General features: G+C 45.1%; 1 protein-coding gene across 1 annotated transcript; it reads right to left on the bottom strand.

Moving 5' to 3' along the window:
• Positions 1 to 1,850: 1,850 nt before the first annotated feature.
• Cckar (cholecystokinin A receptor) lies at positions 1,851 to 12,506 on the bottom strand. The gene is made up of 5 exons (XM_005392028.2): positions 12,200 to 12,506; positions 11,300 to 11,551; positions 8,123 to 8,384; positions 6,008 to 6,135; positions 1,851 to 4,866 (listed from the first exon to the last, which is right to left on the bottom strand). The coding sequence occupies exons 1-5, from the start codon at positions 12,309 to 12,311 to the stop codon at positions 4,328 to 4,330; spliced, it is 1,293 nt and encodes a 430-aa protein (XP_005392085.1). The 5' UTR covers positions 12,312 to 12,506; the 3' UTR covers positions 1,851 to 4,327.
• Between the last annotated feature and the right edge of the window lie 15,456 nt (positions 12,507 to 27,962).

Below are 27,962 nucleotides of genomic sequence, written 5' to 3'. Positions count from 1 at the left end.
GGACCAGGACCTGGGCAGCGTCACAGGAAACTGAGTAGCCTCTATTGATTACTTAGAATAGCAGATGTCACTCAATCCCAACAGCCGCCGGAGGAATTAAAATGCAGCTTGACCCTGCCCCATTGTTTACCAGCCGCCTGATCTCAGTCCTTTACCACAGGCTCTGAACTTCAGTTTCTTCCACTGGGAAATGTGGAAAATGATTCTTTACACATGTGGCTTGGAGGATTATGATGCTTTTTTTTTTTTGGTACCGGGAATCGAACTCATGACCTCAGGCTTGCCAGGCAGCTTGGAGGATTAAAATAAAGCCCATGCTACCTAGGCTCATCCATCTCCCAATACTTACTGTCACCTGTGTCACCGGGCACGTGCACAGTGCCTCTGTGAAATGAGCTTCAGTCGGTGTTGGTACACCTCCCCTTCTCAGGCCAAAAGTATTTGAGGAGGGGGTTTTTGGGCCTGTATTTCAACAGCAATGGGGCTGCCATTCCAGGAGGAGCCTCCTATAGTGGTTCTGGGAAGCTGTGACTTGGAATGGGCTGAGAGCTTGGAGACTCTCTGGGTCTCTTTTTTGTCACCTCACCACCACCCTCAGAGCTGCTGTGTGCTTGGGTGACAGCAAGCTTCTCTGACTGCAGTGAGCGGCAAGCCAATGAAATTGAGGGGAAACTGTATAATAAAAGGAGAGCAGATTCTGACCCACTGAGTCGCGTAGTCTCAGACATGGAACCACAGCCCCTCATCCCTTATTATGTGCAAGAGAAAACTGACCCCCAGGGAAGGGACGCAGCTGGTATGGAGCTGTGCAGCATGTTAGTGATAACCAGTGGGGCTGAGACACAGATCTGTGGACTTAATCTTCATTACCCACAGCAGTGGCTTTTATGGGTAATGATCTCAAAAGTAAGATTTGCTATGGGCATATGGAATCAGAATGTGACTTCTTGGACAGCTTGGCTTTGAATAATCATTACTGTACACTCTGCCTCTGCGTGGAAAGTTGTGCCCTGCCCACAGTGGCCGGGAAAGGTGTGGTACTGAGGAACAACTCCATTCAAATTCATTCACTCATTCATTCATTTATGCCCTGAAGCACTTATTGAGTACCCATAATGTGCTCTGACCAATGCCGGATTCGGATAATTGTACCTGTCCCACCTCACTTCCTCTACAAGGAGACTGGGCTTCCAAGAGCTGGGGTGGGAAAGCGGGGTATTCGCTGGGACTGAGAAGCCACAGAGGTCTAGGACACCCAGTCAAATTGCAGCAGAGAGTGCCATGTTTGGTGCTGAAAACCAGTCACAAGGAGGTGGTGGATGCAGTGTGAGTTGGGGGATGGCCCGGCAAGGCACCCGGAGGACCATGCAGCAGAGAAAATGGGTAGGAGCAGCAGCCAACGGAGCCACATGGGCTTTGCTATTTATTGGCCCTAAGGAGCCAGCCAGGTTAGAAATATGGGGATGGGTTTTCACTGTTCTTCTCCAAGAGAACAAGGGCAGAAGCAGCCAAGCTGGGAGATACCGTTGTCCATCCGGGTCTCGGTGCCGCTCACAGGCACAGCACCCTCCCACCAGCAGCGTCTCTGATTCCAGTCACTGTGTCCCCCTCCCCGCAGACCACAGGGGAGAGGAGAGAGGCAGAGATGGCTGCAGATGCTGGCCCATCAGAACCTTGGGTGGGGAGACAGCTAGAGGGGAAAGATGCTTGTCAAATTCTGCTCGCCTCCTCTCCCCTCTAAGAATAAGCCACCTCTTGTTGAGATGCACAGCTGTGAATGGAAAGAGAAGCCACCAAAAGCACAGGACTCACAGTAGTTACGCACAACATTTATTGAGCATGCACGCTGTGGGGGTATTGGGGGAAGTACAGCCACCATCACTCATGTAATGAGGATTACATTTTACTTGAAGGAAGGGGATATCTGTTAAGCATATAGGGATGTGTATAACAGAGCTCTAGACTCACAGACACTGCTCATTCACCACCAACAGGTTTATTAGGAGAGGTTACCACGGTGATGGGGCACAAGAAGCCACTGATACACAGGATATAATTAAAGGACAAAGCTATAACTCTCCATTCCAGTGCCCTAACGTCACTCAGGTGATGGAGGAAACTACCAGAAGCCACTAGAAAACACCAGAAAATTGATATATTTTTTTTTTTTTTAACTCTATGGCCACTTTAGTTCCTAATCTACTTTAGCATGAAATAAAGCCAGTTAACAAAGTAGGAGAAGAGCATTATATTAAATTTTTAAAAAGTCAGTAAAACCAGACCTTTCCAAAGGTCAGACACAGATCCTGAAAGTTAATTGTTTTTCTTCTCCTTTAAAAACGGCTTTCATTAAGCAAAAGACTTTCCAATAAATTAAATGAGTAGGGGAATTTTATTGCATTATAACTGCAAAATCGTCTTTGTAGTTTTGTATTTTTAAATATTTCAAAGTAGGGTGGAAAGTTAAAATACAGGATGTATTTTAGGGCACGGGACATAGTCATACTAAAAATTTTTCATAGCTTATCTGAAATTAGAATTAGCTTGGTATCTGTACTTTAATTAGCTAAGCTAGGGGACCTTATTTTTTAGGTCAATATATCTTTGGAAATTCCAGAAGTTCCCAATAGTTGGGGGCATTTGTTTTGTTTATATGTTAACACTGTCAGAGGGAAAGACTTATTCTTCCGGTGGGAAAACTGTAACTAATGCAAGACACACTGAGCTACTGATGACATTTTTCTTTCGTATACCTTTTCCCACTACCTTTGTGGCAATGCATATTTTAGTCGGTTAAATTTTTACCTTGAAATGGTAAAAGCAACCTTGAGATGGTTAGTGAAAGAAAAGTAAGATCATGGTCAGAGAAGGAACAGTGTGGCTTGAAAAGTCCTCTCCAACAGTCACACTCTCAGTTTCTTCTTAGCACATGACTGTTACCCACTAGAGAGCAAATGTGACCCCCGCATCGTATCAAGTTACACAATACCTGTTACCCCATCACCTCTTGTCACTCCCCGCCTTTTCCACACTGAGATTTGGGGGGGTGATGGTTGAAATCACCCCACAGCTTATCAGCCTGGGTCAGTGTGTACAGATAACCCCAATGAAACAACACATGCTTGGAGACAGGAAGCCACACACTTTCTTTGTTTTTTTTTCTGTGTTTGCTTATCTCCCACACCATTATGCAAATTTGCTTCTGTCAAAAGTGTTGATGCTGATTTATTTTAGCAGGTTGGACAATTTTGTTCTTCAGAAAAAAAAAAAAAAAAAACATTGTAGATTGGACTGACACATACTATTCTAGAAAGGCACTTCCCTGGTATCTTATTTTAAATTGAGATTTCTAACTTAGGATGGAGAGAATTCAACATTAATTTTGCAAACAAAGTTCACACAGAACTCCTTATTTTCTGCAGGAATATAAAATGAGTAACACTTGCTAAATTCCAACATCTCTTAAGGATTCTTTTTTCTTAACACATCCAAAAGTATACCTATATGTAACGAACGTGGAGATAAATATGGGAAATTAAGTTAAGGCAGTGAAGTAATGAGGTTCAAAATCACCATATAAAGGGGAAGCAGAAAACACTTGCAGTGCACCATCTGGACTTAACATTCCTTAAGGTAAGACATTCTTCCATGTAGTTTTTTGCCTTGTAATCTCTTTTCTTTGTAGAAATATGAGTTCTATTAAATTCCTTCTTCAGGACAACATTCCTTCAGTGGTTGTGATGATGACATAATCCTGTGTTTCTGAATGCCCTCCACCAGAGCTCGAGATGTAGACCACCAGACTGGTTTCCTCCCACAGAACAGGGCCAAAGGAGGTGACTGCAGGAAGACGGGCGGCTGCAGTATGTACTTGAAAGTTGTGGGCTTCCTGGGACAAAGCAGCCCCCACAGCTCTGCACAAGCAGAAGCAGCAGAATATAGAAAGGTGTTGCTGTGGAGAGTGATATGGAGTGTTCCAGAACTTTCTAAAGCTCTGTAGGGTCCACATCTGCATTTGAATATATGCTTGGCAATTATGTTTACGGTGTGACTCTGTGGACTCCTGTCACTAGCCTGCCCTGGCTTCTCTGATGGTGAGTGTTTCTGAGAATATCCTGCCTGGACTACCTGGAAACCAAGTCATGGCCTCCCTGGATCAGGACTTCCTCTCTAGGAACAGAAGAAGGATGAAACGCAGACAATGGAGAGTGCTCTCGGGAAACCCGGCCTTCCTTCTTCCCTTCTGCGTCCTCCTCCTTCTGCTCTCTCCTTTTCTTCCTCCTCCGGTGGCCTCCTTCCTGCAGCACTGGGTGGCCCAGGGGCCAGCTCACGGGGGCGGGGCAGAGGTGCTCATGTGGCTGTAGGAGTACCTGGACAGAGATGCCCCTGTGGTCCTGCCTTCCTCCTCCTCCCCCACCTCTCCTCTCACCCCTGGGGGACCCGGGTTGGGACAGCAGGGGAAGGTGGCCATGAAGCCGAGGCGGAACCGTTTGTTCATGAAGCAGTAGATGATGGGGTTGACGCAGGAGGAGGTGTAGGAGAGCAGGAGGATGAAGGAGATGGGCGTCCCCGAGAGGCGGCGCTCAGCAGAGGCGGTGTCATAGGCTCGCCAGGCATTGGCACTGAAGATGGGCATCCAGCACAGGAAGAAGAGGACCACGATGACGATGAGCATGCGGATCACCCGCTTCTTGGCCATCAAGTTGGCAGTGGAGCTGTTGCTCCGGATGCGGTTGATCCTGCTGCCACCGCTGCTACTGGGGGACAGTTGCCGAAGCTCCAGCTTCCTGGGGTGCTTGGGCTTCTGCAGGTAACACCCGTCGCTGTCCTCTAGTTGGCCACTGCTGCTAGTGCTCGTCTTCCTTTCTGGATGGGTAAATGACATCGTTTATTGAGAAGGTAGGTCAGGCCTGACAGTGGTCATGGAGCCCCCACCTACCTCTACCCAGGGGGCCAGGAGAACAGGAGAAGCCAACAGACCGCTGTGGCCCACACGGGCTAAGTGTGGCACTACACTCATTCTCAGCTTGAATGAAAAGCTACATGAGATTAATAAAGTCATGTACCTGTAGCATAATACAGAATAAAATAATATCTTGCATAAGGATTATAAGGATAAAACATTACTATAGAATGAATATTAGCACTCACAACCATACATGAGTTTTTATGAATGAAAAGCTACATGAGACTAATAAAATCATGTACCTGTAGCATAATACAGAATAAAATAATATCTTGCATAAGGATTATAAGGATAAAACATTACTATAGAATGAATATTAGCACTCACAATCATACATGAGTTTTTAAAATGGGGAAAAAAGAAAGAATATTCATACTCTCTTCCTTCTTTCCCCTCCTCCCCAGGGGAAAGCTCCTGCCCACTTGTAAGTTTCGATGGCTTTTTAGATAAATGAGAAAAAGTCAAGGAAAAACACAGAAAGCAAGGTGACTTAGTTATCTCCAGAGTAAAGAGCTGATCAAAGGGGTGGTGGGGAAAGAGGAAGGGAAAGGCTATGTCAACACAGGTAGCAGGGACAACTTCAGTGGCTAGTGGCGGGGATGGGATGTGGTGTGAGGCTCTGTGGCTTCTGCAGTGTGGGTGAGAGAGAGGAGAGAGATGGGGAGAAAGCAACAAAAAGCTGGGCTTGTTTCTCTTTAATGCCTTTCGAGAGACCCCAGTACAGTGGCTCACAGCATGCAGTAAGCATTAAAGGGATCCATCTGCAATGTCACAGGAAGAAGGGACATGTGGCCCTCCTTTCATAACTGAGTTATATGTGTATTATTCTCTTTTAGTCCATTCAGCACCCTTTTGAGAGGAATTACTGTATTTCCCCACTTTACAGATGAACAAATACAGAGATGGGGTCTCATGACTGCGTTATGCCACACAGTCTCGGAGAATACTTTCAAACATCTCCAGTGTCCTCAGCATGCGCTCATGGTAGACTCACCCAAGTGATAGGAAACCTGCAGAGACGTGCAGCTGTAAGACAGTTACCTTTAGTGGACTTCTTCTGGCTAGCATCAAATTTTATTCCTTGGTAAAGTTCCAGAGAGATTAATCCATATGCCACCATCATCACAATTCCAGGAATCAGAAAGAGGATGAGTAACAGGAACGTGTGCCTGATAACATTAAAGGAAACCCAGTAACCAGCAGCTCCTCAGCCTTTAAACTCAAATGGGGAAGAGTGACGAGGGGACATCTTTATTTTAACTGACCCGAGCAGATGCATTTATTCTTAGTGTTTAAGATTATCAGAAAGTCCACGTCTGGCAGTTCAGTCATTAGAAGTTGTTTATTTCTTTTCTCTTTCAAGATAAAGACCCTTATGAGGGACTAGTTAAACAGAAAAAGGTTGGCCTAATTCTGTGCTTGAGACAAGTTTACATATTAAAAATAATGAACAGGCTGGAGTGAGTCCTTGTGCCTGTTGTCCCAGATGCTCAAGAGGGTGAGGTGGGAGGATCACTTGAGCCCAGGAGTTCAAGGCCTGGGGTCCACATAAAGAGACCCCCCCAACTCTCAAAATAACTATTAAGAAAAGCTTAAGAAATAGTGAGAGTAGATGAACCATATCTTGAGGCTATTACCAAATTAAACATAATGAGAGCTTACATTCATTAAGGACTTATACTATGTGCTGCCTGCTACACTAAGCATTTTATGTGTATTACTACATTTAACTACCATAATAACCTTTGAAGTAGATACTGTTTTCCTAATATCTATATTACAGGTGAGGAGATTGAGATTTAAAGAGACTGAATAACTTCTCCAAAGTCACACCACTAGTGGCAGACGTGAAATTTGAACCCAAGTAATACAATTCTACAGACCCTGTATTCTTAGGCATCAAAATTCATAACTTGTCGACTTTTTGACAAGAAAATAGTCAGACACTTAGCTATGGATGGTGAGAAACTTCCTTTTGGTCTTACAGCATGTAGCATCTGGCTGCTTCTGAGCCATGAGCGTCCACTGCCAAGACCTGACAAGCTTATGCAGCGGCACACTTGGTCTCATGCCCGGTGGGTAGAGCTATGCTTTCTCTAAACACATTTGATGCCTGAGGATTCACAGCCTCCTGCTTTATGAGTCTGGCCCCTAAATCACTTGTGCAGTCTGGCATGTGTAAGGTAGCATGATAAAGCCATAAAATTGTCAGAGGTTTACAGTGCCTGGGCCATTTCTCATTGCAATTGGACATGCTTTGATAAGATTCCTTTTCAGGTCTTGGAAATATCAATCTCCTTTGTGGCATAATTCTTCTCTGTGTGTGTGTGTGTGTATGTGTGTGTGTGTCTGTCCGCGCGCACGTGCGCTACTTGGTTGGAATGAATGAGGGAGGCAAGGAAAGCAGATGTGATCGAAGTTTTGAGCTGCTCTGAATGTCTAGATCCCTGCTTCTGAAACATCCTCGGAATTAGCAAAAGCACCCTGCATTTGTGTCACCCTTTATAATGATGTTTTCTATACATGCTCTCATTTGAATCATGCAGCAACCCAACGAGTCAGATTTTAAAGCTCTGTATAATTAATTCTTTGTAGAGATGAAGAACCTGAAGATCTACTTATGGGAGCCTGTCCAAGGTCACCCAGCAGGAAAGCCCAGGAGCTGGTATTAGAATCCACCTAACTCTGGTGCACTATCTGGATGAACACTGCAGCTGCAGCTCTAAGGAAAACTGTATAGCAGCTGTCTTCAGTTGTTCAAAAAATTGTAGCTCTCTGAGCTATCCAGCCTACCGTCCACTCAATCATTTGGAAGCATTCTGCACAGAGGCTCTTGCCCTGGCCTAGATCTGTGAATTTGGGCAACTTAGCCTTTCCAAGCCGCAGCTTCCTCATCTGTAAAATGGACACAATGATAGTACCTACCCTACAGGATTTGTGGAGGATTCATTGAACCAATATATGTGTGGCATTTAAAATGGAGCACTCAACCGAAGTGTTCGCTCTCACTGCCATGCTTAGAGCCACGGTAGAATAAACCTTCTCAAAAAGCCTCTGTGACACCAATCTCCCAACCGTTCTGAACAAAGCATTCTGGTATTTCATGTTATACACTTACATGAAGTTGTATAAAAAGTAGACACAATGCTGCCTTACCAGGTCTGCTGCATAGCATCGCTTGGCAGGAGAAAGCGGCACATATTCCCGGTCTGGTTGTTAGTTTTGGTAAAAGGCACCAAGTTGCTGTAAATAGGGTATGGAGTCATGATGGTGAAGGAGAGGCACCAGGTAGCAGCGATCACCTTCAAAGCATGCGATTTTGTTTGCCAGACCCGGGACTGCAAAGGCTTGCAAATTGCTCCATATCTCTCCAGCGATATGGCTACCAGATTAAAGGTGGATACGCTCACAGAGGTGCCTGCGAAGGAGCAAGGAAGCCGGTCATGTCAGTGCTGAAATGCAAAGTTTATTTGCCCATTAACTTTAAGCACATCGGATCGGCACGGGTTTAACATCAAAGGGAGAAGGAAATATTGTGTATGTGTGTTTGAAAGAGAGGATTTATTCCCAGCTTCGGTCCAAAAGGATTTAAGGCAGCTAAGGAAATGTACTCGCAAATACATCTACTGCCAGTTTTCAGATAAGTTCATTGAGCTTTGATTGCAGTCTAACTCCTGCTTAGGCTGAGAGTGCCCATTAATTAATAACCAAGGGAATAAAAATACATTGCTACCTTGCCAAAAATGATTTTGAGAAATCTAGAGAAAAACGCTAATCGAAACTAGACATGGAATCTCACGATCCGCATGGTTAAACTGACCTGAAAAACTGAGATTCTCAAGGACTGTGTAACCCTGAAAGGTCACTGGAGTCTGAGCTGGAAGCATTAATTTTCTAAAAATTTCTAGTACAAGCTGTTTTTTTAAAAAAGAGAAATATGCTTATTTTTAAAATGTAATCTGTTGAAAAATACGTAGTAAAAAAGATAGAAGAGAAAAGCTACATGCAGTAACTAAAGATTTTTCTGGGTAGGGGCACTAGGGTCTTCCTTTTTACTCTCTCTGCTGTTCTTTATTTTGTAAAGAGGGTGTGCATTACCATTACAGTGTGAAAAACTCCAAGTATATTATGTGTAAAGACATATATTTGGGCATAGTAATAAAAACCATGTTTAATTTCTCTTAATATTTGTATTGTGTATATATACTTATTACAACATCTCAACCTCTGAAAGTTTCCCTTTGAATTCTTTAGCCATGAATTCTGTCAATTTTGAGCATTTCTCCCTATGATTTCTCAAACTTTAGGATTAATATAGACTTGAAAACAGAGTTCTTAACCTGACTCCTTAGAGCCTTACTATGTATATGGTTATAAATCAATGCTCTGAAGTTATGTACAAAATTAAACTTATTTTTGTAATGCTGGCCCTAACTTTTCTTGGTCTTAAAGGAGTCTCTGACTGTAAAGCCATTAAATAAAGCTGATACTATGGGGTAAGATTGGCTATGTTTTCCTGGACTTCGCCCTAAAAAGTTAATGGCATTTAGAATTGAGAGGGTACACCCAAGCACTATAAAGTTTTTGTTCTGTGTAGTGGATTCACTGTAACTGTGAGCTCACTCATAATTACAGTCAGGACAGCACTCACTGTCCCTTTTTGGATATAAATAGTTTAATAAATGCTAATAATAGTATTGAAGAGACCACAAAAAACTCAAAGAATCCAAGTCCCTGGAACTAGAAATCCAACAAAGTGAGTATGGCATCCCAAATACTTTCAGAATTGGCTTTTCTTTTTGCCTGTTTATTTATTTTTTTTAATTGAGGCAAAACTCACATAACACATAGTTAACCATATTAAAGGGAAAAATCCATGGCCTTCTCACTGCTGTGTGACCATGCAAACACTCACTTGCAATCTTCTTTTACATCCTCAAATCATACCCCATAAGATGTACAGGGTACACCTTGCAAATCTAAAGCACTGTGGAATAGCAGGTGTTATCATTGCTTGGTTACTTAACAAGGGTCCTTTTTCATTAAAAAAATATTTTCTGAGGCTGTGGACACAGAGACATTGTTTTGGTTGTTTGTTCCTGGCAGGAGGATCAGTAATTCATCTTCATTTTATCTGTGCTGGACCCCACTTCCTCAGTTTGAAAAAATAAAGGCTCTCAAAGCTTTCTGGTCATTGCAGCCTGCCCTAGGTCAGCCCAGTGCTGCGTATTTCACAAGCTTTGGGTCAAAACAAGAAAGTAGTTCCCCCATATTTCCCACCTCTCCCTGTCTCCCAACTAGCTCTCAGAATGGCCAAGAACTATAGCAACTTGGTGGACAGAGGAGACCAAGAAACATGCTTTTATTGTGCGTTAGGAGAACTACAGCAGGCAGCAGAGGCAGCACGCTCGTCATGGTAGTGGTGGTCCCTGCCACTCCGGGTTCAAATCCCTGCTGTGTCACTTATCACCTGTGTGCAGCTTGGAACCTCTCTGTGCCTCTGTTTCTCCTTGATGAGGGGGGCGAGGATAACTGTATTTCCTCCACAGAATGGTCGGGAGATGCAGGGAGTAAAAGCACTAGTACAATATCTGGTACAGAAAAGTACTCACAGAGTTTTAGCTCTTGTGATTTCTAATGAAGCCATCATTTTGTCAGCCAGAGTGATACACAGCTCCCGGGCACACGTTCAATTCTTCGTTAGGGGCAGAGACCTCTTTGTGTGTGTGTGTGTGTGTGTGTGTGTGTGTGTGTAACTCTCTCTCACCTTTCCTCTCACCTTTTGCCTGAGATGGTCCTGACCATTTTGGGGAATAATCTGGGAAGTGAGTCTTGAGAAGAGAAACTACACCTGTGACAAAACTGGTTTAAAAATAGCCTCGGGTGGCAAAGAAAATAAGAGCCCCATAGCAAAGAGTGCTCCTCCGTGATAGTCACCATCCCCAAGCCGGGGAGAGATCAGGATACCATCATCCACTCCCAGAAAAGACAGCAACTTGAAGTCACCTTGTTTGCTTTTGGTCCTGGGGATTGAACCCGGGGCCTTGTGCGTGCAAGGCCAGCACTCTCCCTATACTTTTGAACCCTTCTCCCTTTGAGCTGGAGCAAACATCCCGAACCTCCTCTGTTTTCCATCTGGACTTCCGACACAGGACAAGGAGCTGAGCCCTGGGGATGTAGGAGGACTGGCCTCCACAAAGCCAGCACCTGTACCCTTGCATATAGCCCTCCACAGCCAGATGTTGAGCGTTTCAGAACTCAGCAGGGCTAGGGAAGGGCTGGCAGTGAGGTGGGTCTGCAGTCAGCCCTGCAAACAGCCCTGCAGCAGCTTACCCATGAAGTAGGTGGTGGTCTTGCACATGGCGCTCCCAAAGATGAAATCCTTGAGCAGGCTGGGGATGAGGTTGAAGGGCATACAGAAGAGGCAGAGCATGAGGTCACTGACGGCCAGTGAGAGCAGGAAGATGTTGGTGACAGTCCTCATCCTCTTGTTCCGAATCAGCACTGTAATGACCAGCGTGTTTCCCAACACGCTGAGCAGGAAGATCAAGGAGTACAAGAGAATCTGCACCGCCGGCTGCCACTCTGCAAGGCACAGGGACGACACAGCAGCGGGAGGCAGGCGATGAGAGCAGAATGCTAAAATCTTAGTGCCGCTTGCGCGCCTCCCCCGCCAACGGCCCCTCCGCTTCCCACATAGACAACATTTTGCAGAAACAAACTGAGCAAAGCACGGGGTGATTCAGTGGCTTTTGAAAGGTTGGCTTGTTAAAGGGTCTCTCAGGATACCACTTTGTCTTAAGGACTACGCGGCTGAATAGTGCCAGCTTTCTTTCTTAGGGGCTAAGCGTTATTTAGCTGTAATCACTTCGTCACGCTAGGTTCGCCCAAGAAAAGGCAACTGCTCTGTCGTGACAGCACCTTTTCTGTGGTGCTTGTAAGTTCAGGCTGCCAGTCTTGTACTCCTTTCTCGCTACGTTTAGCTCTGCCTCCCGCTGCTTTTGTCCTCCCCTAGTCCTACACATGGGTCCCCAACTCTCCCCGGGGGAAGGGTACGATTCTTTTGACTCGAGTCTGCTTTTGATCTTTTAAGCCAAACTTCTGTGTGTAGGACTTTACCCAGCCTCGCCTCACAATGACTTTGTTATGTTTTCTTTATCAGCTTTGCCTTGGCGGCTAGCTCCCCTCAACTCAGGAGTTTTGTGAATTAAAATAACAGCTTCTGGCACCTACCTTTGGAAGGCCGGGGCCGATCCAAGCAGAAGAGGGTCTCATTCTCAAAGCCGAGCTCGCAGGGAGGTGTGACATTGCTCCCATTCACAAGAAGGCTGTCCACCGCGTCCATCCTCGCCTCTGCTTCCTACCAAGTGCTGGCGGGCTGGCGAATGGCTCTCTCCTGGCTCATTCCTCTGATGACCAGAGCGTCTCCCCAGTGCAACCTGCCAGGGAGGGGCAGGCAGGCAGTGATTTCCAGGTGTGGGCTTTTGCAGCCATTCCGAAAGGCACCTGGAGTTCACCACCCTCAGTCCGGCTGGGCACGCATCTGCTCCTCTGTGCTGGGGGAGGCAGTTGGTGCAAGCCCAGCCACCCCAGGCCTTCCCCGCCCATTCCTGGGCCAGCTTTGGGTCCTGAGCACAGACGGCCAGGCTGCAGGTTAACTCTTTCCAGCGTGTGGCTGCCTTTGTACAGGTCCGGGGAAGTCACGTGCCACACTCCTCCCCGGACCTGTCTTCTCTGTATAGGAACCTGTCACTATCCCAGACATGCAGAATGAAGCCCGAAGTGGCTGTGTGAGACAGGACCAATTAACACAGTAACCAATCTGATAATGCAGGCCGACAAGACTCAGGGACATGGCAGGCCTGTGCTCCTACCTCTTTGCATAAAAGCTATTAGTGCCTCTTTAGCTCTGGAACGGTGCCCAGCAACGTGTGTGGATATAGCTGCAGGGAGGTTGTTAAGTTGTTACCAAACATGCTGCTATTTCTTGGGGTCTCTACTTTTGTTAACCAGAATGAATATAGTTTCCTGGGTCTTTATTGCAAAGCAAAGTAAGAGTTCCCATTTATTCATTCATTTATCCATCCATTCAGCACATATTCACTGAGAATCAACCATGTGCCAGGCACTGCTCTAGCACATCTACAAATATCGAGTAAGGAAGGGCATTCAGATGGTGTTGCGAACCATGAAAGAAGTTAGGCAGGGGAGGTGATGGATTGAGATGGATTCAGGATGCTACTTCCTTAGAGTGGTCAGGAAAGCCCTCCCTGAAGAGGGGAATCATGATCTGAGACTAGGACAACAAAGAGGAAGAAGGAAGAAGCTTCTTTCAGGCAGGGAGAATGGTATTTTCAGAAGAGGTCACAGCCAGTGCAAAGGCCCTGAGCTCAGAAGTAGGCGTGAGTGAGGGGCATATGGTGGGAGCTGGCGTTAGAGGTCTGGGTTGAAAGCCCCTACCCACCCACTCCGCAGTACTTCTCCCCAGTTTGGACATTTGGGAGGCAGATGGCAGCCCTAGGATCGGTGTTCTGGCTCATGCTTAGCTGAGCTGAGGCTCTGTCTGTTTGCTGGACACCTCTGGGGCCCTGTGTAGTGACAAGTCTTCCGTGGACAGAGCCACGGGTGGGTCTTTGCCAACTCCCTGCCAGACGTCTGGGCCAACTGGTGTTTTGCGTGGAGGCTTAGAATGTGGCAGTCCCACATGAACAGTTCCTGTGAGGCAAATGGTCGTAAAAACCAGAAGTGAAAGGGACAATGGAGAAGCTCTGGGTAATATCAGGACAAGTGTCGGCACGAGGAGGATCTGGGATCAAATTCTGGCTTCACAGTTCCCTGCTGGAAAATGCTGGCAAGTTTCAAAACCACGCCACAGCTCATTCCTCACATGTCAGTGTCAAAGGGGCAAAGTGACTTCACAGACATTTGTAATGAAGATGGACCGACTGACTAGAGACAGAGACAGTGTCTGACGCACAGAGAGTGTTCAATAAACCTCGGGCGACAGCATTAATAGCCTTCTAATGATAATACTATTTTCCTTTTACAGGATGAGGAAACTGAGACCCAGTAACTTCCTTGAGAAGAAGCCACGGTGTCCCCACCCTCGAGTCCCATCCCCAGGTCCCTCCTGCAGTCTCTGCCCCTCCCCTTGCTGCTTTGCTGTCCCCGTCCGCAGACAGCTGCCCACCTGCCTGCTGGAGCTGCCCTGGCAGCGGTGCCCTGATCTGACAGGGATCAGCGTTCTGGTTTGACCCTGGCCGCAGTTACATTTCATCTTACTGCTCTTGCTGGTAGTTGGCTGCCTAAAGGGCACCATCTCGGCAGGTATCCCTAGCACAGAGGGCCACTGAATCCTACGGAGGTTCATGAGGCCGTCAGTACTGGGGGAGCACACCGAGGCACCCCCAAAGACAGACGTGGGGGACCTTGGTGCTGAGCTGCCCTGAGCAGAAAAGGAGTCCAACCTGGGGCAAGTTCCTCCCTCCCTCTCTTCCTTTCTGTTCTTTTCTTTTTTGCCCCTTGTTTGGCATGAAGAGGATGGAAATGCAGCTTGTGTTGTGGTCACAAACTCTACTGCTGTCTTAGTTACTTTTCTCTTTGCTGAGACAAAATACCCAATACTGAGAGTTAAAGGAGGAAAGGTTTATCAGCTCCCAGTGTTTAGAGGTTCCAGTCCAGCATCAGCTGGCTCCAAGGCAAGGTGGTGGGGCAGACAGCCATCGCAGAGGAGAAATAGTTCATGGCCAGCAGAAGGTAGCAAAACAAGCAAAGGATGACCACAGCCCTTTCTTTCCCTTATCCAGGATACTTAGGGTGTGGGTAACACTCATACCCTTAACTCTAGTGCCCTTGAGCCTAGCATTACACTACGAATCAATTCCACCATCACACACTCTAGATCCGGCCACATCTGAAAAAGTCCACCTGTGACTGCATGACGCTTTGAGAGACACCCAGACACAGATGTAACAGCTGTGCATCTGAATTACCTGGGTGAGCGGCTTCAGGTAGGAATTTCTGGGTTCCCTTTTCCTGCAGAGATTCTGATTCTTCAGCTGCAGGCCTGGGAATCTGCTTTTTCCTTGCTTCTTTTGGCTTCACTGGGGATTGAATCCAGGTCCTTTGCACTAAGGTACATCCTCAGCCTTTTTTATATCTTTTAGTTTGATGCAGGGTCTCACTAGGTTGGTAAGTTGCCCAGGGTGGGCTCTAACGTTTGATTCTCCTGCCTCAGCTTCCCAGACTGCTGGGATTAAAGGTGTGCACTACCAGTGTGCATTTTGATCCCAAATTCCTCATGATCTGAAGGCAATGATCGCATAGGAAAGCATCCTGGGAGTCAGTAAGACAGGGCAGGCACTCGACCACAGGAATCTGAACCTGGACTTCATAGACGCTAGCTGTGGAACATGACCACACTAACTCAATCGTTCTAAGTCTCAACTTGCTTGTCTATAAGCTAGAAATTAATTGTACTTATAATCTGAACAGTACATGGGAAGAACTTAGACCAGTGCCTGGAACATAGCTCTGGGCTCTGACATAATTAATGGATAGGAGTAATTCTAGAGATGCTGTCTTTATTCCCATTACCATGGTCAGAGTAAGAATTTTTCTTATCAGTAGCTAGCACAGTGCCTGGTATATAGTATGTGCTCAGCAAATGGGAATAGTAGTGAACTGTTAGGACTGCCAGTATTTCAGTGTTCACATTATTTCTTTTTCTGGCCAGCTCTGAAATCTTCAGTTTCAGTTTTTGAGCCAGTATTATCTTACATTTAAACTGAAAAAGAGAATTCCAGTGAGAGATGTTGGGGGTTTCCAGGGAAAAGCTAGTGCATTTTCAGGTGCCAGGCCTATTTCTTTCCCCAACATACTTTTACTAGGTGCCTCGCTAGCTGGGGTCTGTACTAGCTGCCACGATCCTGGGACCCAAACACTGAACTCCTGTCCTGTGTTAGTTAGGGTTCTCCAGAGGATCAGGATCAATAGAAAATGTGTATAATTGTACAAGGAGGTTTACTAGATAGGCTCACAGGATCAGAGGTGGAGTCCACAAGACCCAGAAGATCAAGTAACGGTTGAAGGCTGAAGGCCTGGAAACTCTGTAGAGTTATCAGTTCAAGTGTATTGGAAGGGTGAAGGGGAGCAGATGTCAAAGGTGAAGACTGGAGCTCCTCCAAGATGGGAACACTTCCCTACTCTTGCCCTTTTTATTGAGTCCAGGCACAAGCTTATTGGCTGGTGACACACACATCTGAGGCGGGACTTCCCTCCTGTTTGCTGGCCTACATGTCAATCATCCACAGACACTATACCAATCTGCCAGGTGGTTCTTACTGACATATCACGATTATCAATCTTGTGTCCTCATAAAATGCTTGCTCTATGTGGGAGACACAAGATGAGGGGTGGGGCAAAAGGGAAGTGTTTCTCATCTCAGAGCCCATCCTCATGTTGAGAACAGTCCCAGGTAAAATGGTAAAAATTGATTAAGCTGAATTGGAATGGTTTAAGCCCTTCTTTTGTCTCTGAGATGTACAGTATTGGACAGGGCATAGGCCTCCTGCAGGCTACAAAGCCCTTTGGGGATCTGGGCCTTTCTTTCCCACCAAATAGCAAAAAGAAAAGAACATGAGCAATTGGAAAAGGTTCTCAGAAAATGGTATTATTAACTGCTCCCCAAAATATTCCCTATCTAAAAGAACAGTTGTTCTAAAACCCTGAAAATATTTCTATGTGTTTTTCTTCATTATAATATAATCACACTCTCAATGTCAATTTCTTAATAAAGAAAAAGGAAGGTATTAATATAACACAAATAAATTTCAGAAGCCTGCATGATTTATTCCCAATTTTTCTTTTTTTCCCCAGAGAAACTTATTCCAAAAGCCAGAGATAGTTAATAGGCAATTGAGTGTATGACAGACCCAATTGACAGGGCAGTGTGACATTTCTTAAAATCCTCTTGCCTCTTTGCCGCTGTCTTGACTCTGCTCTGCAAATGTCGCCGTCCACATTTATCATTCCTCTCTCTCACCAGGCTCTTGCAGCCTGCAGCCTGCGAGCGTTCTCCTCCTCCCCTTCACTCACGCTCCCAGCCTTCTAGAAGTGACCAACTGGGGCTCCCTCCTTCCCCCTGTGTGCGTGCCAACTGGGTCACTGGTAAGGGTGGGTGCCTGAGGCTCTTGTGTGACCCCCTCCCCACAGGGGGCAGTTGTAACCAATCCTGAAGTCCTTTCTCCAGTGGCTGCCCTTCCCAGAGAAATCACACTGCATCCTGACTGGTGAGTCGCTCACCTCCTTGACACAGGAAGTCAGGGGTCATGCCTCTGTGATGAGACTGTCATTTATAAGCCATAGCTGGGCTTTGGGTGAGCACCTTCACCTCTCTCATCTCTATATCCTTGCTGCTCCCAGGACAATCCCCACCTCTGGGGTTGCTAGGATTTATACATCACAGTGTGTCTAAAGCACCCAGCACAGAGCTTGGGTGTCACAGGGCTCAGTAAATGATGACAACAATGCTCCAAGCTTTATGTCAATAGGGACATGAAAATATCCTTTGTGTTACTGCCTTGGGGAGACCTTTGTTGGTGGTTAGGAGGAGGTCTATCAGCTTTGTCCTCCAAGTGTAGGTTTAAATGCCAAGTTTGGAGTAATTCTCTTTAAGTAATATTCTTCCTATGTTCACTTTGTGAACAGGTCATTTTAAGATAATGTTTTCCTTTACAATGAGAAATATAGCTTTTGAGGTACTCTGGGAAAAAAATGTGTGTGTGTGTGGTGTGTGTGTGTGTGTTTAATTCAGATAAAGAAAAGAAAAATAATTCATAATCCCATTATCCAAAGAATTTCAAATACATTTTGCATATGTACTATTTTGGATATTCCTTCTCAATAGTATGTATAGAAATGTCCGTTATCCTGCTAAGAATATAGTCTGCCTACACTTCCAGCACCCTGGGAGGTTAAGGCAGGTGGATAGCAAAGTTGAACCCCAGCTATCAGACTCTGTCTCAAAACCAAAAACATAAAAGGGCTGAGAATGAGTGCCTTTGCAGAAGAACTGGGTTCAATCTCCTTATCACAAAACAAAATACAAAAACAGATTATGTATCCAAGTTTATTAAAATATTTCCATATAGTTGGATATTTACATTTTATTGTTAACTTTTTTGTTTTCATAAGCGCAGCCTGGTGAACATTTAAGCACATGCATTTTGTTGTTGTTGCTGCTGCTAATGTTTTTGAGACTAGGTCTCATCTGTAGTTCAGGCAGCAGGCCAGCCTTGAAAATAGTCCTGGTTGTCCTTGAACTCCTGATCCTCTTGCCTCAGCCTCCCGGGTGCTGGGATTACAGGCACGTGTTTCTGCACCCAGCTGTGTGTGCATTTTTGTGCCATTTCTTATACTTTGGTGACCTTAGGGCAGCCATCAGCCCAACTCCAGGGTACAGGTCAAGCTACTTCAATCCCGTGTTACCCATTAGAGCTGTCACAAGGTCATGACCCCTGGAGCTGGTGGCCTGGTAGATCTGTGCAATCACTTTTCAAAGACCCCACTAACTCATAAGGTTGGTATTTTGCACTGGATTATTATTCTTTTGTCAGCTTTGGGTATTATTACTAATATTTTCATTTAGCTAGTTGAAGAACTGAACAAAACACTTCATTGTTGCTTTAATTTACATGTCTCTGATTATCAAAGATATTGATATTTCCCACATCTGTTTACTCACTAGCTGTCTTCTTTCCTCTGTTAACCTAAGAGGACCCAGCACATTTCCCTGAGTTGTGCGCTTTGTCCGTTTCTTTACTCAGTCACCAGGGACTTGGGGAATGTCTGGGTGGCCAGACTGATGCAGGTCCTACTCACCAAGGTGAGCAATCCAGGTGCCTACCCGACAGCTCGCTCGCGAGGGACCCATAGGCATCCAGGAAACCAGCAGCTGTGGCGGCAGGCTGTGGGAAGTGCTGTGAGGGACAAAAAGCAACTAAAGAAGGCCTCCCTGGGTGGTGACATGAGTCGTGTGGCCGTTGGGAAGAAGAGCGTTCAAGACAAGGCATTCATCGCGGTCTTAGCGTTTCTCTCTTCATGCTGTAGAAACTGTTTTATGTTTAATTTATGAATTACTGTCCTAGACTGCAGTATGCTCAAAGAAATTTTCCTTTCTCTCCCTCCTGTGTGGCAATAGTGTCCCTGATGTTTCAAGGGGCACCCAGCTGCCCAGAATGAATGCAGTGTTTTCCAGCCTCCTTCACAGGTAGCCACACCCTGGTTGTGTGAAGAGGCAGGTAGAAACGAACATGCGACTTTTGAGCAGTAACTTGATAAACAGGGAGTGCCCTTTACTTCCCTTTCCGTCTTTGTCCTAGATGGAGCATGCTCTAGAATGAAGATGTGATCACTGGAGCTGGAGCAGCCTTCTTGTGGCACAAGAGGGGTGTCTGTGTTGAGTATAGCAGAACAGAATAGTAGGAGGAATCTGGATCCCTAGAGATCTTAGAGCTGATACACCAGCCAGCCCTGGACAGCTGACCTTTTTAGACTTCATCTATGTGAGACAGAACCTTTTTTTTTTTTTTTCCATAAAGCCAGTGTTGTCTTGGCCTTTCTGCCACTTTCAGCCTCATCCTAACTAAAGTAACATAGTTTAGTGTCTGATCTTTTCTTGGACTCGTTCCTCATTGTACTCAGGATCCACCTGGTAGCTTTCACATTGGCTCCTTACCTCATCGGGGTCCACTGTTCTGTAGGACCCAACTTGCCTGTCACAGAGCAGCCCTCATTGCACTGTCTGTCCCTGAACTGCCACAGCCCTTGTGAGGCCCCACTCACTGGGACTTCATCAGATGGTCTCCTTCTCTCGTGGGTGGGAGGTGAGTGTCTGCGCAATGCTTTCACATGCGGTCCCCTAACTCAGTGGAGAATGCAGGCTCCCCGCCTCCCCTATGGCTCCTCCAACCCCTTCTCCATGTGCTAGTCTATGTGCTGACTTTAGATCGTCAGCTTTGTTATGACTCTCCACCCGCTGTGACCAGCCGAGGTCCAGTCTCTCCCCATGGCCTCATCCTCTGCTTTCTGTTCTGCGGGTGCCAGGCATTGCCATCTCCCTGCACCAAGTTTGCAGTCCTCTCCCTGCGCTCCCCAGAGTTCACCACTGCTCTCTCTGCCTGTCGCTTCTGCCCTTGCCTCACTTCACTGGCCCCCGGACTCCTGCTGCCTCTCCAGGGGAGCCTCCCTAGTCCCCAGATCAGAACAAGTTTCCCTGTTAGACACTCACATGGCTTGCAGGATTTTCTGTCATAGCCTTTGATAGCTGATGGTTAGAATCTATTTATATGATTTTTTCCCCTGCAGTACTGGGGAGGTAGAGCACAGGGCCGTTTTACTGAGCTACATTCCCAACCCTTTTTATTTTGAGACAAGGTCTTGTTAAGTCCCTAACTTATCCAGTTGGGCCCAAACTAGCGATCCTCCTGCCTCAACCTGCCAGAGTGCTGGGATCACAGGTGTGCACTACCACACCCAGGTGTTTATGTGGTCACTGGGTCACACTTTTCTCCCCACTAGGACACAGGGTGTCAGCTTTGCATATAATTATACTAACCTTCCACGTAGGCACCAGTCACCATGCCTCACAAATCCCCCAGGAAGCCAGGCATGGTAGCAAACACCTGTAATCCTAGCAGTCAGGAGAGGCTGAAAGAGGAGGATCACCATGAGTTTGAGGTCAGCTTGGGCTACACAATGTGTTCAAGGCCTGCCTGAACTACATGGTGAGACTCTGTCTCAAAAAACTAAAAAAGAAACAAGCAGACGAAACAAAAATAACCAAATTTCCCAAGTAGTGGATGTTATACCTTTTGTAGATGAGGAAAGTGAGCATGAGAGAAATTATAATGCAGAATCAGTATTTGGACCTCCGCAGGATTGGTGCCAATGTCCTTGCTCATTTCAATATGCTTTATAGCATGAAATACCACCAAAAGTAGCTGGGCATGGTGGCTTGTAGCTGTAATCCCAGCGCTCTGGAAAGCTGAGGCAGGAGGGTCACAAGTTTGAGTCTAGCTTGAGTAACTAATAAAGCCTCTGGCTCAAAATAAAACATAAAAACGAGCTGGAGATGTAGCTCAATGGGAAGGCCCTAGGTTCAATCTCCACCACTGCAAAAAAAACATCAAATTTTCAGAGTCTGGTGGGAGCAGAGGCCACCAACTGACTCCCAGACCCACACGATCCTCAACACAGCAGTGGCAGGAGGACAACCGTGGGCCTGGGAGCCTCTAGGGCTCTAGTCTCTGAGTTGCATTTTACCAGGTATGCCACTCACTGGTGGGAGTCAACAGAAAGCCAAAGCAGAATTAGCTTACAATTTTCTCACGCTCTCTCAGGGGCCCCAAGAACCTCCTCCCCGCAGAGAAGGATGCCATGGCTCCTGCTTGTCTGCATCCTTGTCATGCCTTGGATCTGACCTGTCAGGCTCCACCATTGACCTTCACCCTCTGAATTTCCAATCCCTGGACACGTCAAACTCACAGTGCCACAGGGATCCCCGAGACACGCAGCATATGTGTGTGTGAAAGCTCTGTATGAACTCTGGAGAGGTGTAGGGGGTAAAGCACCACTGCTGGAGCGCAAACACTCCTCTAGCTGCTCTGTGGCTCCATTTCCTGCCACAGGCATTCTTCAGTGGCTTGTGCTGAGTTCTCAGAGCAGGTCTGTGTGCACCTGCAAGCCGTTCTCTTGGCTCTGGATATGCTGTGACGCCCGTCACTTTCCTCCTGTCCTGGAGCCCACCCTGGGCAAGGACCTCATGAACCTCATGCTCATAGGCGAGGCTTTTAAAGGAGATTGGATTGCCAGGGCTTACAGCTGGCTTGCTGTTAGGAGCTGGGGTCTGGCCGAAGAGGTGGGAAACTGGAGGTGTGACCTGCTAGGTTTGTATCCCTCCCTGCCTCCTCCTTTGGCCTTTCCCGGCACCCCGCATCCCGGAGTAGATGCGAGCACTTCACCTCCATCACGCCCCTCTGTCATGGGGTCCCGTTTTGGAGCCAGCTGGCTATAGACTCTAACCATGAGCCCAAATAAGCCTCTCCTTATTTAATTTGCAGGTGTCAGATATTGTGTCTTAGCCACAGGAAGTGACTGAGACACCTTGAAATCATTGGAATCCCACCATGAGGACCCAAGTCCCGTGGAGAGGATGCTTCTCCACCTGCTCCTCCATGGCTGCTCCTCAGGCGCCAGTGTGCAGTGGGGGGTTGAGTTCCCCAGAAAGCTGCAGCTGTCAGGTCCAGTCCGCTTGCCCACCTGGCCTCTGTGTTCGCACTCTCCTGCTGCATCGCCCCATCCAGATTCTTTCTTTCTCTGAAAATTAAGAGAGAAAAGTGCCTAGGAAACAGTGGTGTAAAGAGATGGATGTGCCTTTGTGCGGGCGGGGGTCATCTCTGCCCCAGCTCAGCCATCCAAGAGCCCTACTACCTCGTTATAGCATGTCCCAGTGACATGGCTCAAGTCTGCCAAGCCAAGGCTGCTTCATGCCCTCAGGTCCTTAAGACCTTGAGGCTCACATGCCTGCAAGGTGTGGAAACGAGCAACATGCCTTGCACTGAAAAGCTGTGCCTTGCAGGCATCTGGTCTACTCACATGTCCACTTTCTATTTTGGGGTTCTATGAGCAATGGAGTCCATTAACTGAACCAACAAACAAAGCAACTTGCGGCACAAACGCCTTGAAGTGTTCAGGCACGTTGTGCTCCGATGCCCTTCTTCCTGAGGAAGTGGGACCAGAATGGAACTCTTGATTTCAGCCCTCTGAAAATAAATTATCCGATCCATTAAAGGAGAAATGTCAGACTGAAGAATTAAAACGTATAATGTGTATGCCTGTCAGTAATAAAAGGTTGGATTTGAAATCCAATTATCTTGGAAAGCCCTCAGCAGATCACAGCATAATTACAACCCCTACGGGTGTGGTCTTGGAGCGTGTCACACAGTGGCGTCACCGCACCTTCAGGTCCTCTCCACAGCCTGGGGGCCGCGCCTGTTTACCACGTTAGAGCCAATTGTTTCACTAGTTTTACAATGCCTGACGCACTGCAAGTGTTTACGAAATGTTTCTTGGGCAAAAGAATAATGTTATTTTATCATTCTTACAAGTAGGAGAAAATTTAAGAGTCTAAAATTGTAAGATTTTCAGAGTGGGTGACATTATCCGTTTTCCTTATAATATGACTATTTTGAGAACTCAAGTTTCCAGAGTTAAGTGCTTATGTGAAGAGGTTAATAATGGCAGCAATAACAGAAATAATAATAACAGGCAACCTGATTGGTTCCATCTCAAGTGCATTATACACATTGACTGACTTGGCCCCACATCACCCCATGTGGTGCATGCTGCTACATCCCCATTTTCCAGAGGGTTTGAATCACTTTCCCAGGGCCACAACAGAGCAGCAACATTTTCCACTAAAATTGTTCTTGACCTTTATTGGACTTGGGTCCTGCTGTACACATTCCCCCATTCCCATGTTAAATCTCAACCCTGACTGCCACAATCTTTGGAGATGGGGCCTTTGGAAGGTAAGTAGAGGGGGTGGCTCCCTCAGCTCCCTTCTCCTCCTGCCTTGTGTGGACGCAACAGAAAGGTGAACATCTATGAACCAGGAAGTGGGCCTTCACCAGTCTTCATCTGCCTTGATCTGGGAATTCCCAGCCTCAGAACTGTAAGAAGTAAACATCTATCACTTATAAGCCAATCCAGGTAGTGGTATCTTTTTATAGAAGTCAGAATGGAACAATACAGATCTCCTTTGAGAATCCAATACTGTGAATCTCCTCCAAAAAAAAAGTGCACACGTGTGCACACACACAGACACACGTGCACACGCTCACACACACACACACATGCTTACGCATACACAACGCACACAATTTTTAGAAGTTGTTGAACCTGAAGCTAACCATAAGCCATAGGCTGAGAACCAATAATACAGTATCCTTAGGCTCTGGAGCCAGGCATATCTTGTTTTCTTCTCTATGTGTTAAGTATTTTTTTTTAAAAAGTGTTGTTATGAGTTAATACAGGAATACATGTTCTCTGATAAAAGCTTAAACATTAGAGGTGATGTGCAAATTCTCTTTCACCAATTAATTCCAGATCCCTTCCTAGAAGTAATCATTGTGATCAACCTATTTTACATACTTTTTAATATTCTAAATATCTATGTATGTATGAGAATTACTTGGTATGGTATAGGGGAGTTAACACAAATGATTCTTTCTTTTTCTACAACTTGCTCTTTTTTATTTAAGCTACTGTGCAGTGTTTACCCATCCCATAATGCTTTACATTATTACCAATGTCTCACTAAGTGACTTTAGATTGCTTCTAGCTTTTTGCTTCTCCAACAAAGCAACAAGGAATACTTTTGTATGTCCTTCTCCCCTTTTTTTTTTGGTACTGGGAATCAAATTTATGACCTCATGTTTTCCAGGCAGGTGCTTGAGCCACTGAGCTACATCCCCTGCCCTGTGTGTCCTTCTCAAATATAGGGTGAAATGTTTCTCCAGAATGAACACCAAAATACTACAATTGCTGGGTCACAGAATCTGTGCATTTAAAAAATAGGAATGCACCAAATTTTCCTGAAAATGGTGGTGTCAGTTGATACTCTTCAACAATATATAACACCTGTAATTTATCCATGTTCAACCATTACTTTTATTCATCCTTTTTCCAATCTGATGGATGAAAATATATCTCATTATTTTAGTTTACATTTTTAATTGCTAGTGATATTGAAAGCATCTTTTTTGTATTTTATTGATGATTTGTATTTTTCTTTTGTGAACTGCCTGCTTATTTCTTTTGCTCGTTTTTTTTAGACATTTTCTTCTTGTCATTGATTTATGAGTTTACTCTTAAATAGCATTTTTAAAGTATGGTATGGAAGCCAGGTGTGGTGGCTCACGCCTGTAATCCCAGCACTCAGGAGGCTGAGGCAGAAGGATTGTTGCAAGTTCAAGACCAGCCTGGGCTACAAAGTGAGCTCAAGGCCAGCCTGAACTGCATAGTGAGACCCTGTCTCAAAAAAAACCCCAAAAAACAAAAAAAATAAAGTATGGTATGGATACTTTCAGCCTATCTCTTGTCTTCTGTAGTTTAGACAACTGGACTGGAATTCTGGTTCTAACATTGACTTTCCTACAATTTAAAAAATACTTCTGAGCTTTAGCTTCCTTATTTGTAATACAGAAACAACAATAGTAAACATATTTAGAGTTATTGTAGGATTAGATGAGAGAGTGACTATAAAATGTTTGGCTCATTCTCTGACATATGTAATAAACGTTCAAAGGTAACTATTATCATTCATTGCTAATTTAAAGAAGATTCTTCCATATATAGCCAAAATGTCTACTTCCAGCTTTTTCCTATTAGGTATAGGTCATTTTTGACAAAAATGACATCAGAAAGATCTTTTAGGCTGAATAGTAGGGAAAAAAAATCACATCTGATTTTACTTCATGACTTCCGCAATAGGTCTGTTTTATTTTCACTTTCACTCAACAGCGTAGAAATCAAATTGTTAGCACAGCGGGGGAAAGTCTGAATAGAAGTAAAATTCTGTTTTCATTCAAAAAAACTTTTAAAGCAAATGTATAAAAACACTTTTCATAATAGCCTTGGCCTGGGGAGATGCAGAGACATCCTGTCCTCTTCCTCCTCCTGTAAAATTACCTACAGAATCATTTTTTGTAAAACCACCCATGTCATCAGAGAAACCAAACATCTCCTGCTGGAGCCGAATGATGGTGAGCCTTTCTGTAAGGCCAGTCGGGCCCTACGGGACACAGACCTTCCTGATTCACTTGGTTCATCCAACAAGCCTCTAGCACAGTGGGACAGGAAGAACTTTCCCCAGATTTCCAGATGAGGAAGCAGAAGCTCTGAGAGTAAAGCCATCCTAGACCTTCCCAATCTGGGCAGGATTTCCCTTGTAGGAACCTCCATCCCATCATGTAGAAATCTCTTTCATTTTTTAAATTTTATTTTAAAGAGAAAAAAATAAAATAACAAAAAACAGAGTTTCAAAACAGGTTAGTAGGAGAGTTACAACAATTAATACAGTGCATATTGTTGTCTTCCTAGTAGCTATTCAGAGTACAAGATATAGGAATATCTTGCCCAAACAATATTAACACAAGCCTTTCTCTTCAATGAACTAAGATAAACTAGCTGTATAACTATCTTAACTATTTTGTGTATCAATATATGTTTTTCTTTTTCCCTTTCTTCATTTCCCCATTACAGTTTGTCCTTTCTTTTGAACAGGTTCTTCCCAATTCACAATATCTATTGTGCATTTTGGATCTTATTTACTAGTTCAGTTTCTCACACTAGTTAGACAATATAGTGTGTATACATATGGGCCTGATTTATTTCACTTATGAGTGTGGTCTTGAGTTGCACCCATTTACCTATGAAAGTCTCCAGTTTATCCTTCTTTATAGCTTGTGGCCTACTGGAGAGAAAGTAGACTTGTTTCCTGCCTTCTGCCTGCCATGTCATAAACTGTTTCTCCTCTGTTATGCCACCCTGCCCTGGAGCCAGCCAACTATGAACTGAAACCTCTACAAACTGTGAGCTGAAATAGACCTTTCCCCCTTTAACTTGTGGATGTCAGGGATTTTGTTTCAGCAGTGAGAAAAGTAAGTAAGACAAACATCATATAGATGAATAATATTCCACTGTATGGTTATGTCACATTTTGTTTATCCATTCATCAGTTATATAATAGATTTCAGGGTACAGCAAGTTGGCAGTTACTAGTACAATAGTATATTAATCAATAAAATTCAGTAAGCAAGTAAAATGTCTAAATAAAAACAAATAACAAAAATAACAAACCCCAAGATGTGTGCATACATCTTGTTTTCTTCACTGGAAGAATTCCTTGTAAGCAGAAACTCTACCCTCTGTAGGTCTGTAATTCTTGCCAAGTGTAAATGAATGGAAGGAAGAAAGGAAGGAAGGAAGGAAGGAAGGGAAGGGAAGAGGGGAAGAAGGGAGGAGGGGGGAGGGGAGGAAGGGAAAGAGGGAGGGATGGAGGGAGAGTAAATGATGTATGAATCAACCAACATCATACTTCATAAGAACTGATAACCAGGTCTCCCTAAGCAATACCAAGCACTCCTTCTTTAGCTCTATTTAAAGATTTAAAATAATGTTTTAATTTATCCTATAGTAAAATTGACCATGGGTGATATTTGTATAGTTCTATAAATTTTAACAGAGGCATAGATTCATGCAAACAGCTCCACAATCAGGTTACAGACTGCCCATGCCCACAGAAACTCCTGAGTGCTACCCGCTAGAGTCGCAGTCACCCAACCCCAACCCATGGCATTCTCTAGTTTGTTCTGCAGCACTATCTTTTGTTTTTTGAGATTATCTTATAAATGGGATCATACAGTACTTGATCTGGAAATGGTTTCTTTCTCTCAGCCTAACACATCTGAGATCCACCCATGTGTTTGTGTATTCCTGTACTTTTTTGGTTTTTATTTTGCCGAACAACAGTCCTTGGCATGCACGGACCACAGTGCTTATCCATTCACCTCTAGAAGACAATTTGGGTTGTTTCCAGTTTGGGCTGTTTATGAGTAGAACGAATATACCTATAGTACCTATACTGTTTTATTTTTGTTGTTGTTGTTTTTTGAGACAGGGTCTCACTGTGTAGTCCAGGCTGGGCTTACCACACTATTTTCCAGGGTGGATATGTCCAGCACTCTTTCTGTAAAATTCTTGTTTTTCTTAGTACAAGTTTCAGTACATAATGATTACTTTCATCGTGGGGAGTTGGTTGATTCTTTTTACAGTCCCTTCCCCTCTCCTGCTTCCTCCCTCCCACCATCTCTGGGTCTTCTTCCAAATTGCAAAACATCCATCTCCCTGCTTCCTATTATCTATTTTTATTTTG

This window comes from Chinchilla lanigera, unplaced genomic scaffold, assembly GCF_000276665.1.
Source record: "Chinchilla lanigera isolate Chin_1 unplaced genomic scaffold, ChiLan1.0 scaffold00042, whole genome shotgun sequence".
In the NCBI taxonomy this organism is placed as follows: domain Eukaryota; kingdom Metazoa; phylum Chordata; class Mammalia; order Rodentia; family Chinchillidae; genus Chinchilla; species Chinchilla lanigera.
Note: the sequence above shows the minus strand (reverse complement) of the source record. Positions and strands in the feature narration are given on the sequence as shown.

Excerpts from the sequence above, each read along its gene's own strand:
- Cckar (XM_005392028.2), bottom strand. The coding sequence starts at position 12,311 with ATGGACGCGGTGGACAGCCTTCTTGTGAATGGGAGCAATGTCACACCT. Across the intron at positions 6,136-8,122 it reads GATGCTATGCAGCAGACCTG|GCACACGTTCCTGTTACTCA; the intron begins GTAAGGCAGCAT and ends TAATGTTATCAG. Across the intron at positions 4,867-6,007 it reads CCAGAAGAAGTCCACTAAAG|AAAGGAAGACGAGCACTAGC; the intron begins GTAACTGTCTTA and ends TTACCCATCCAG.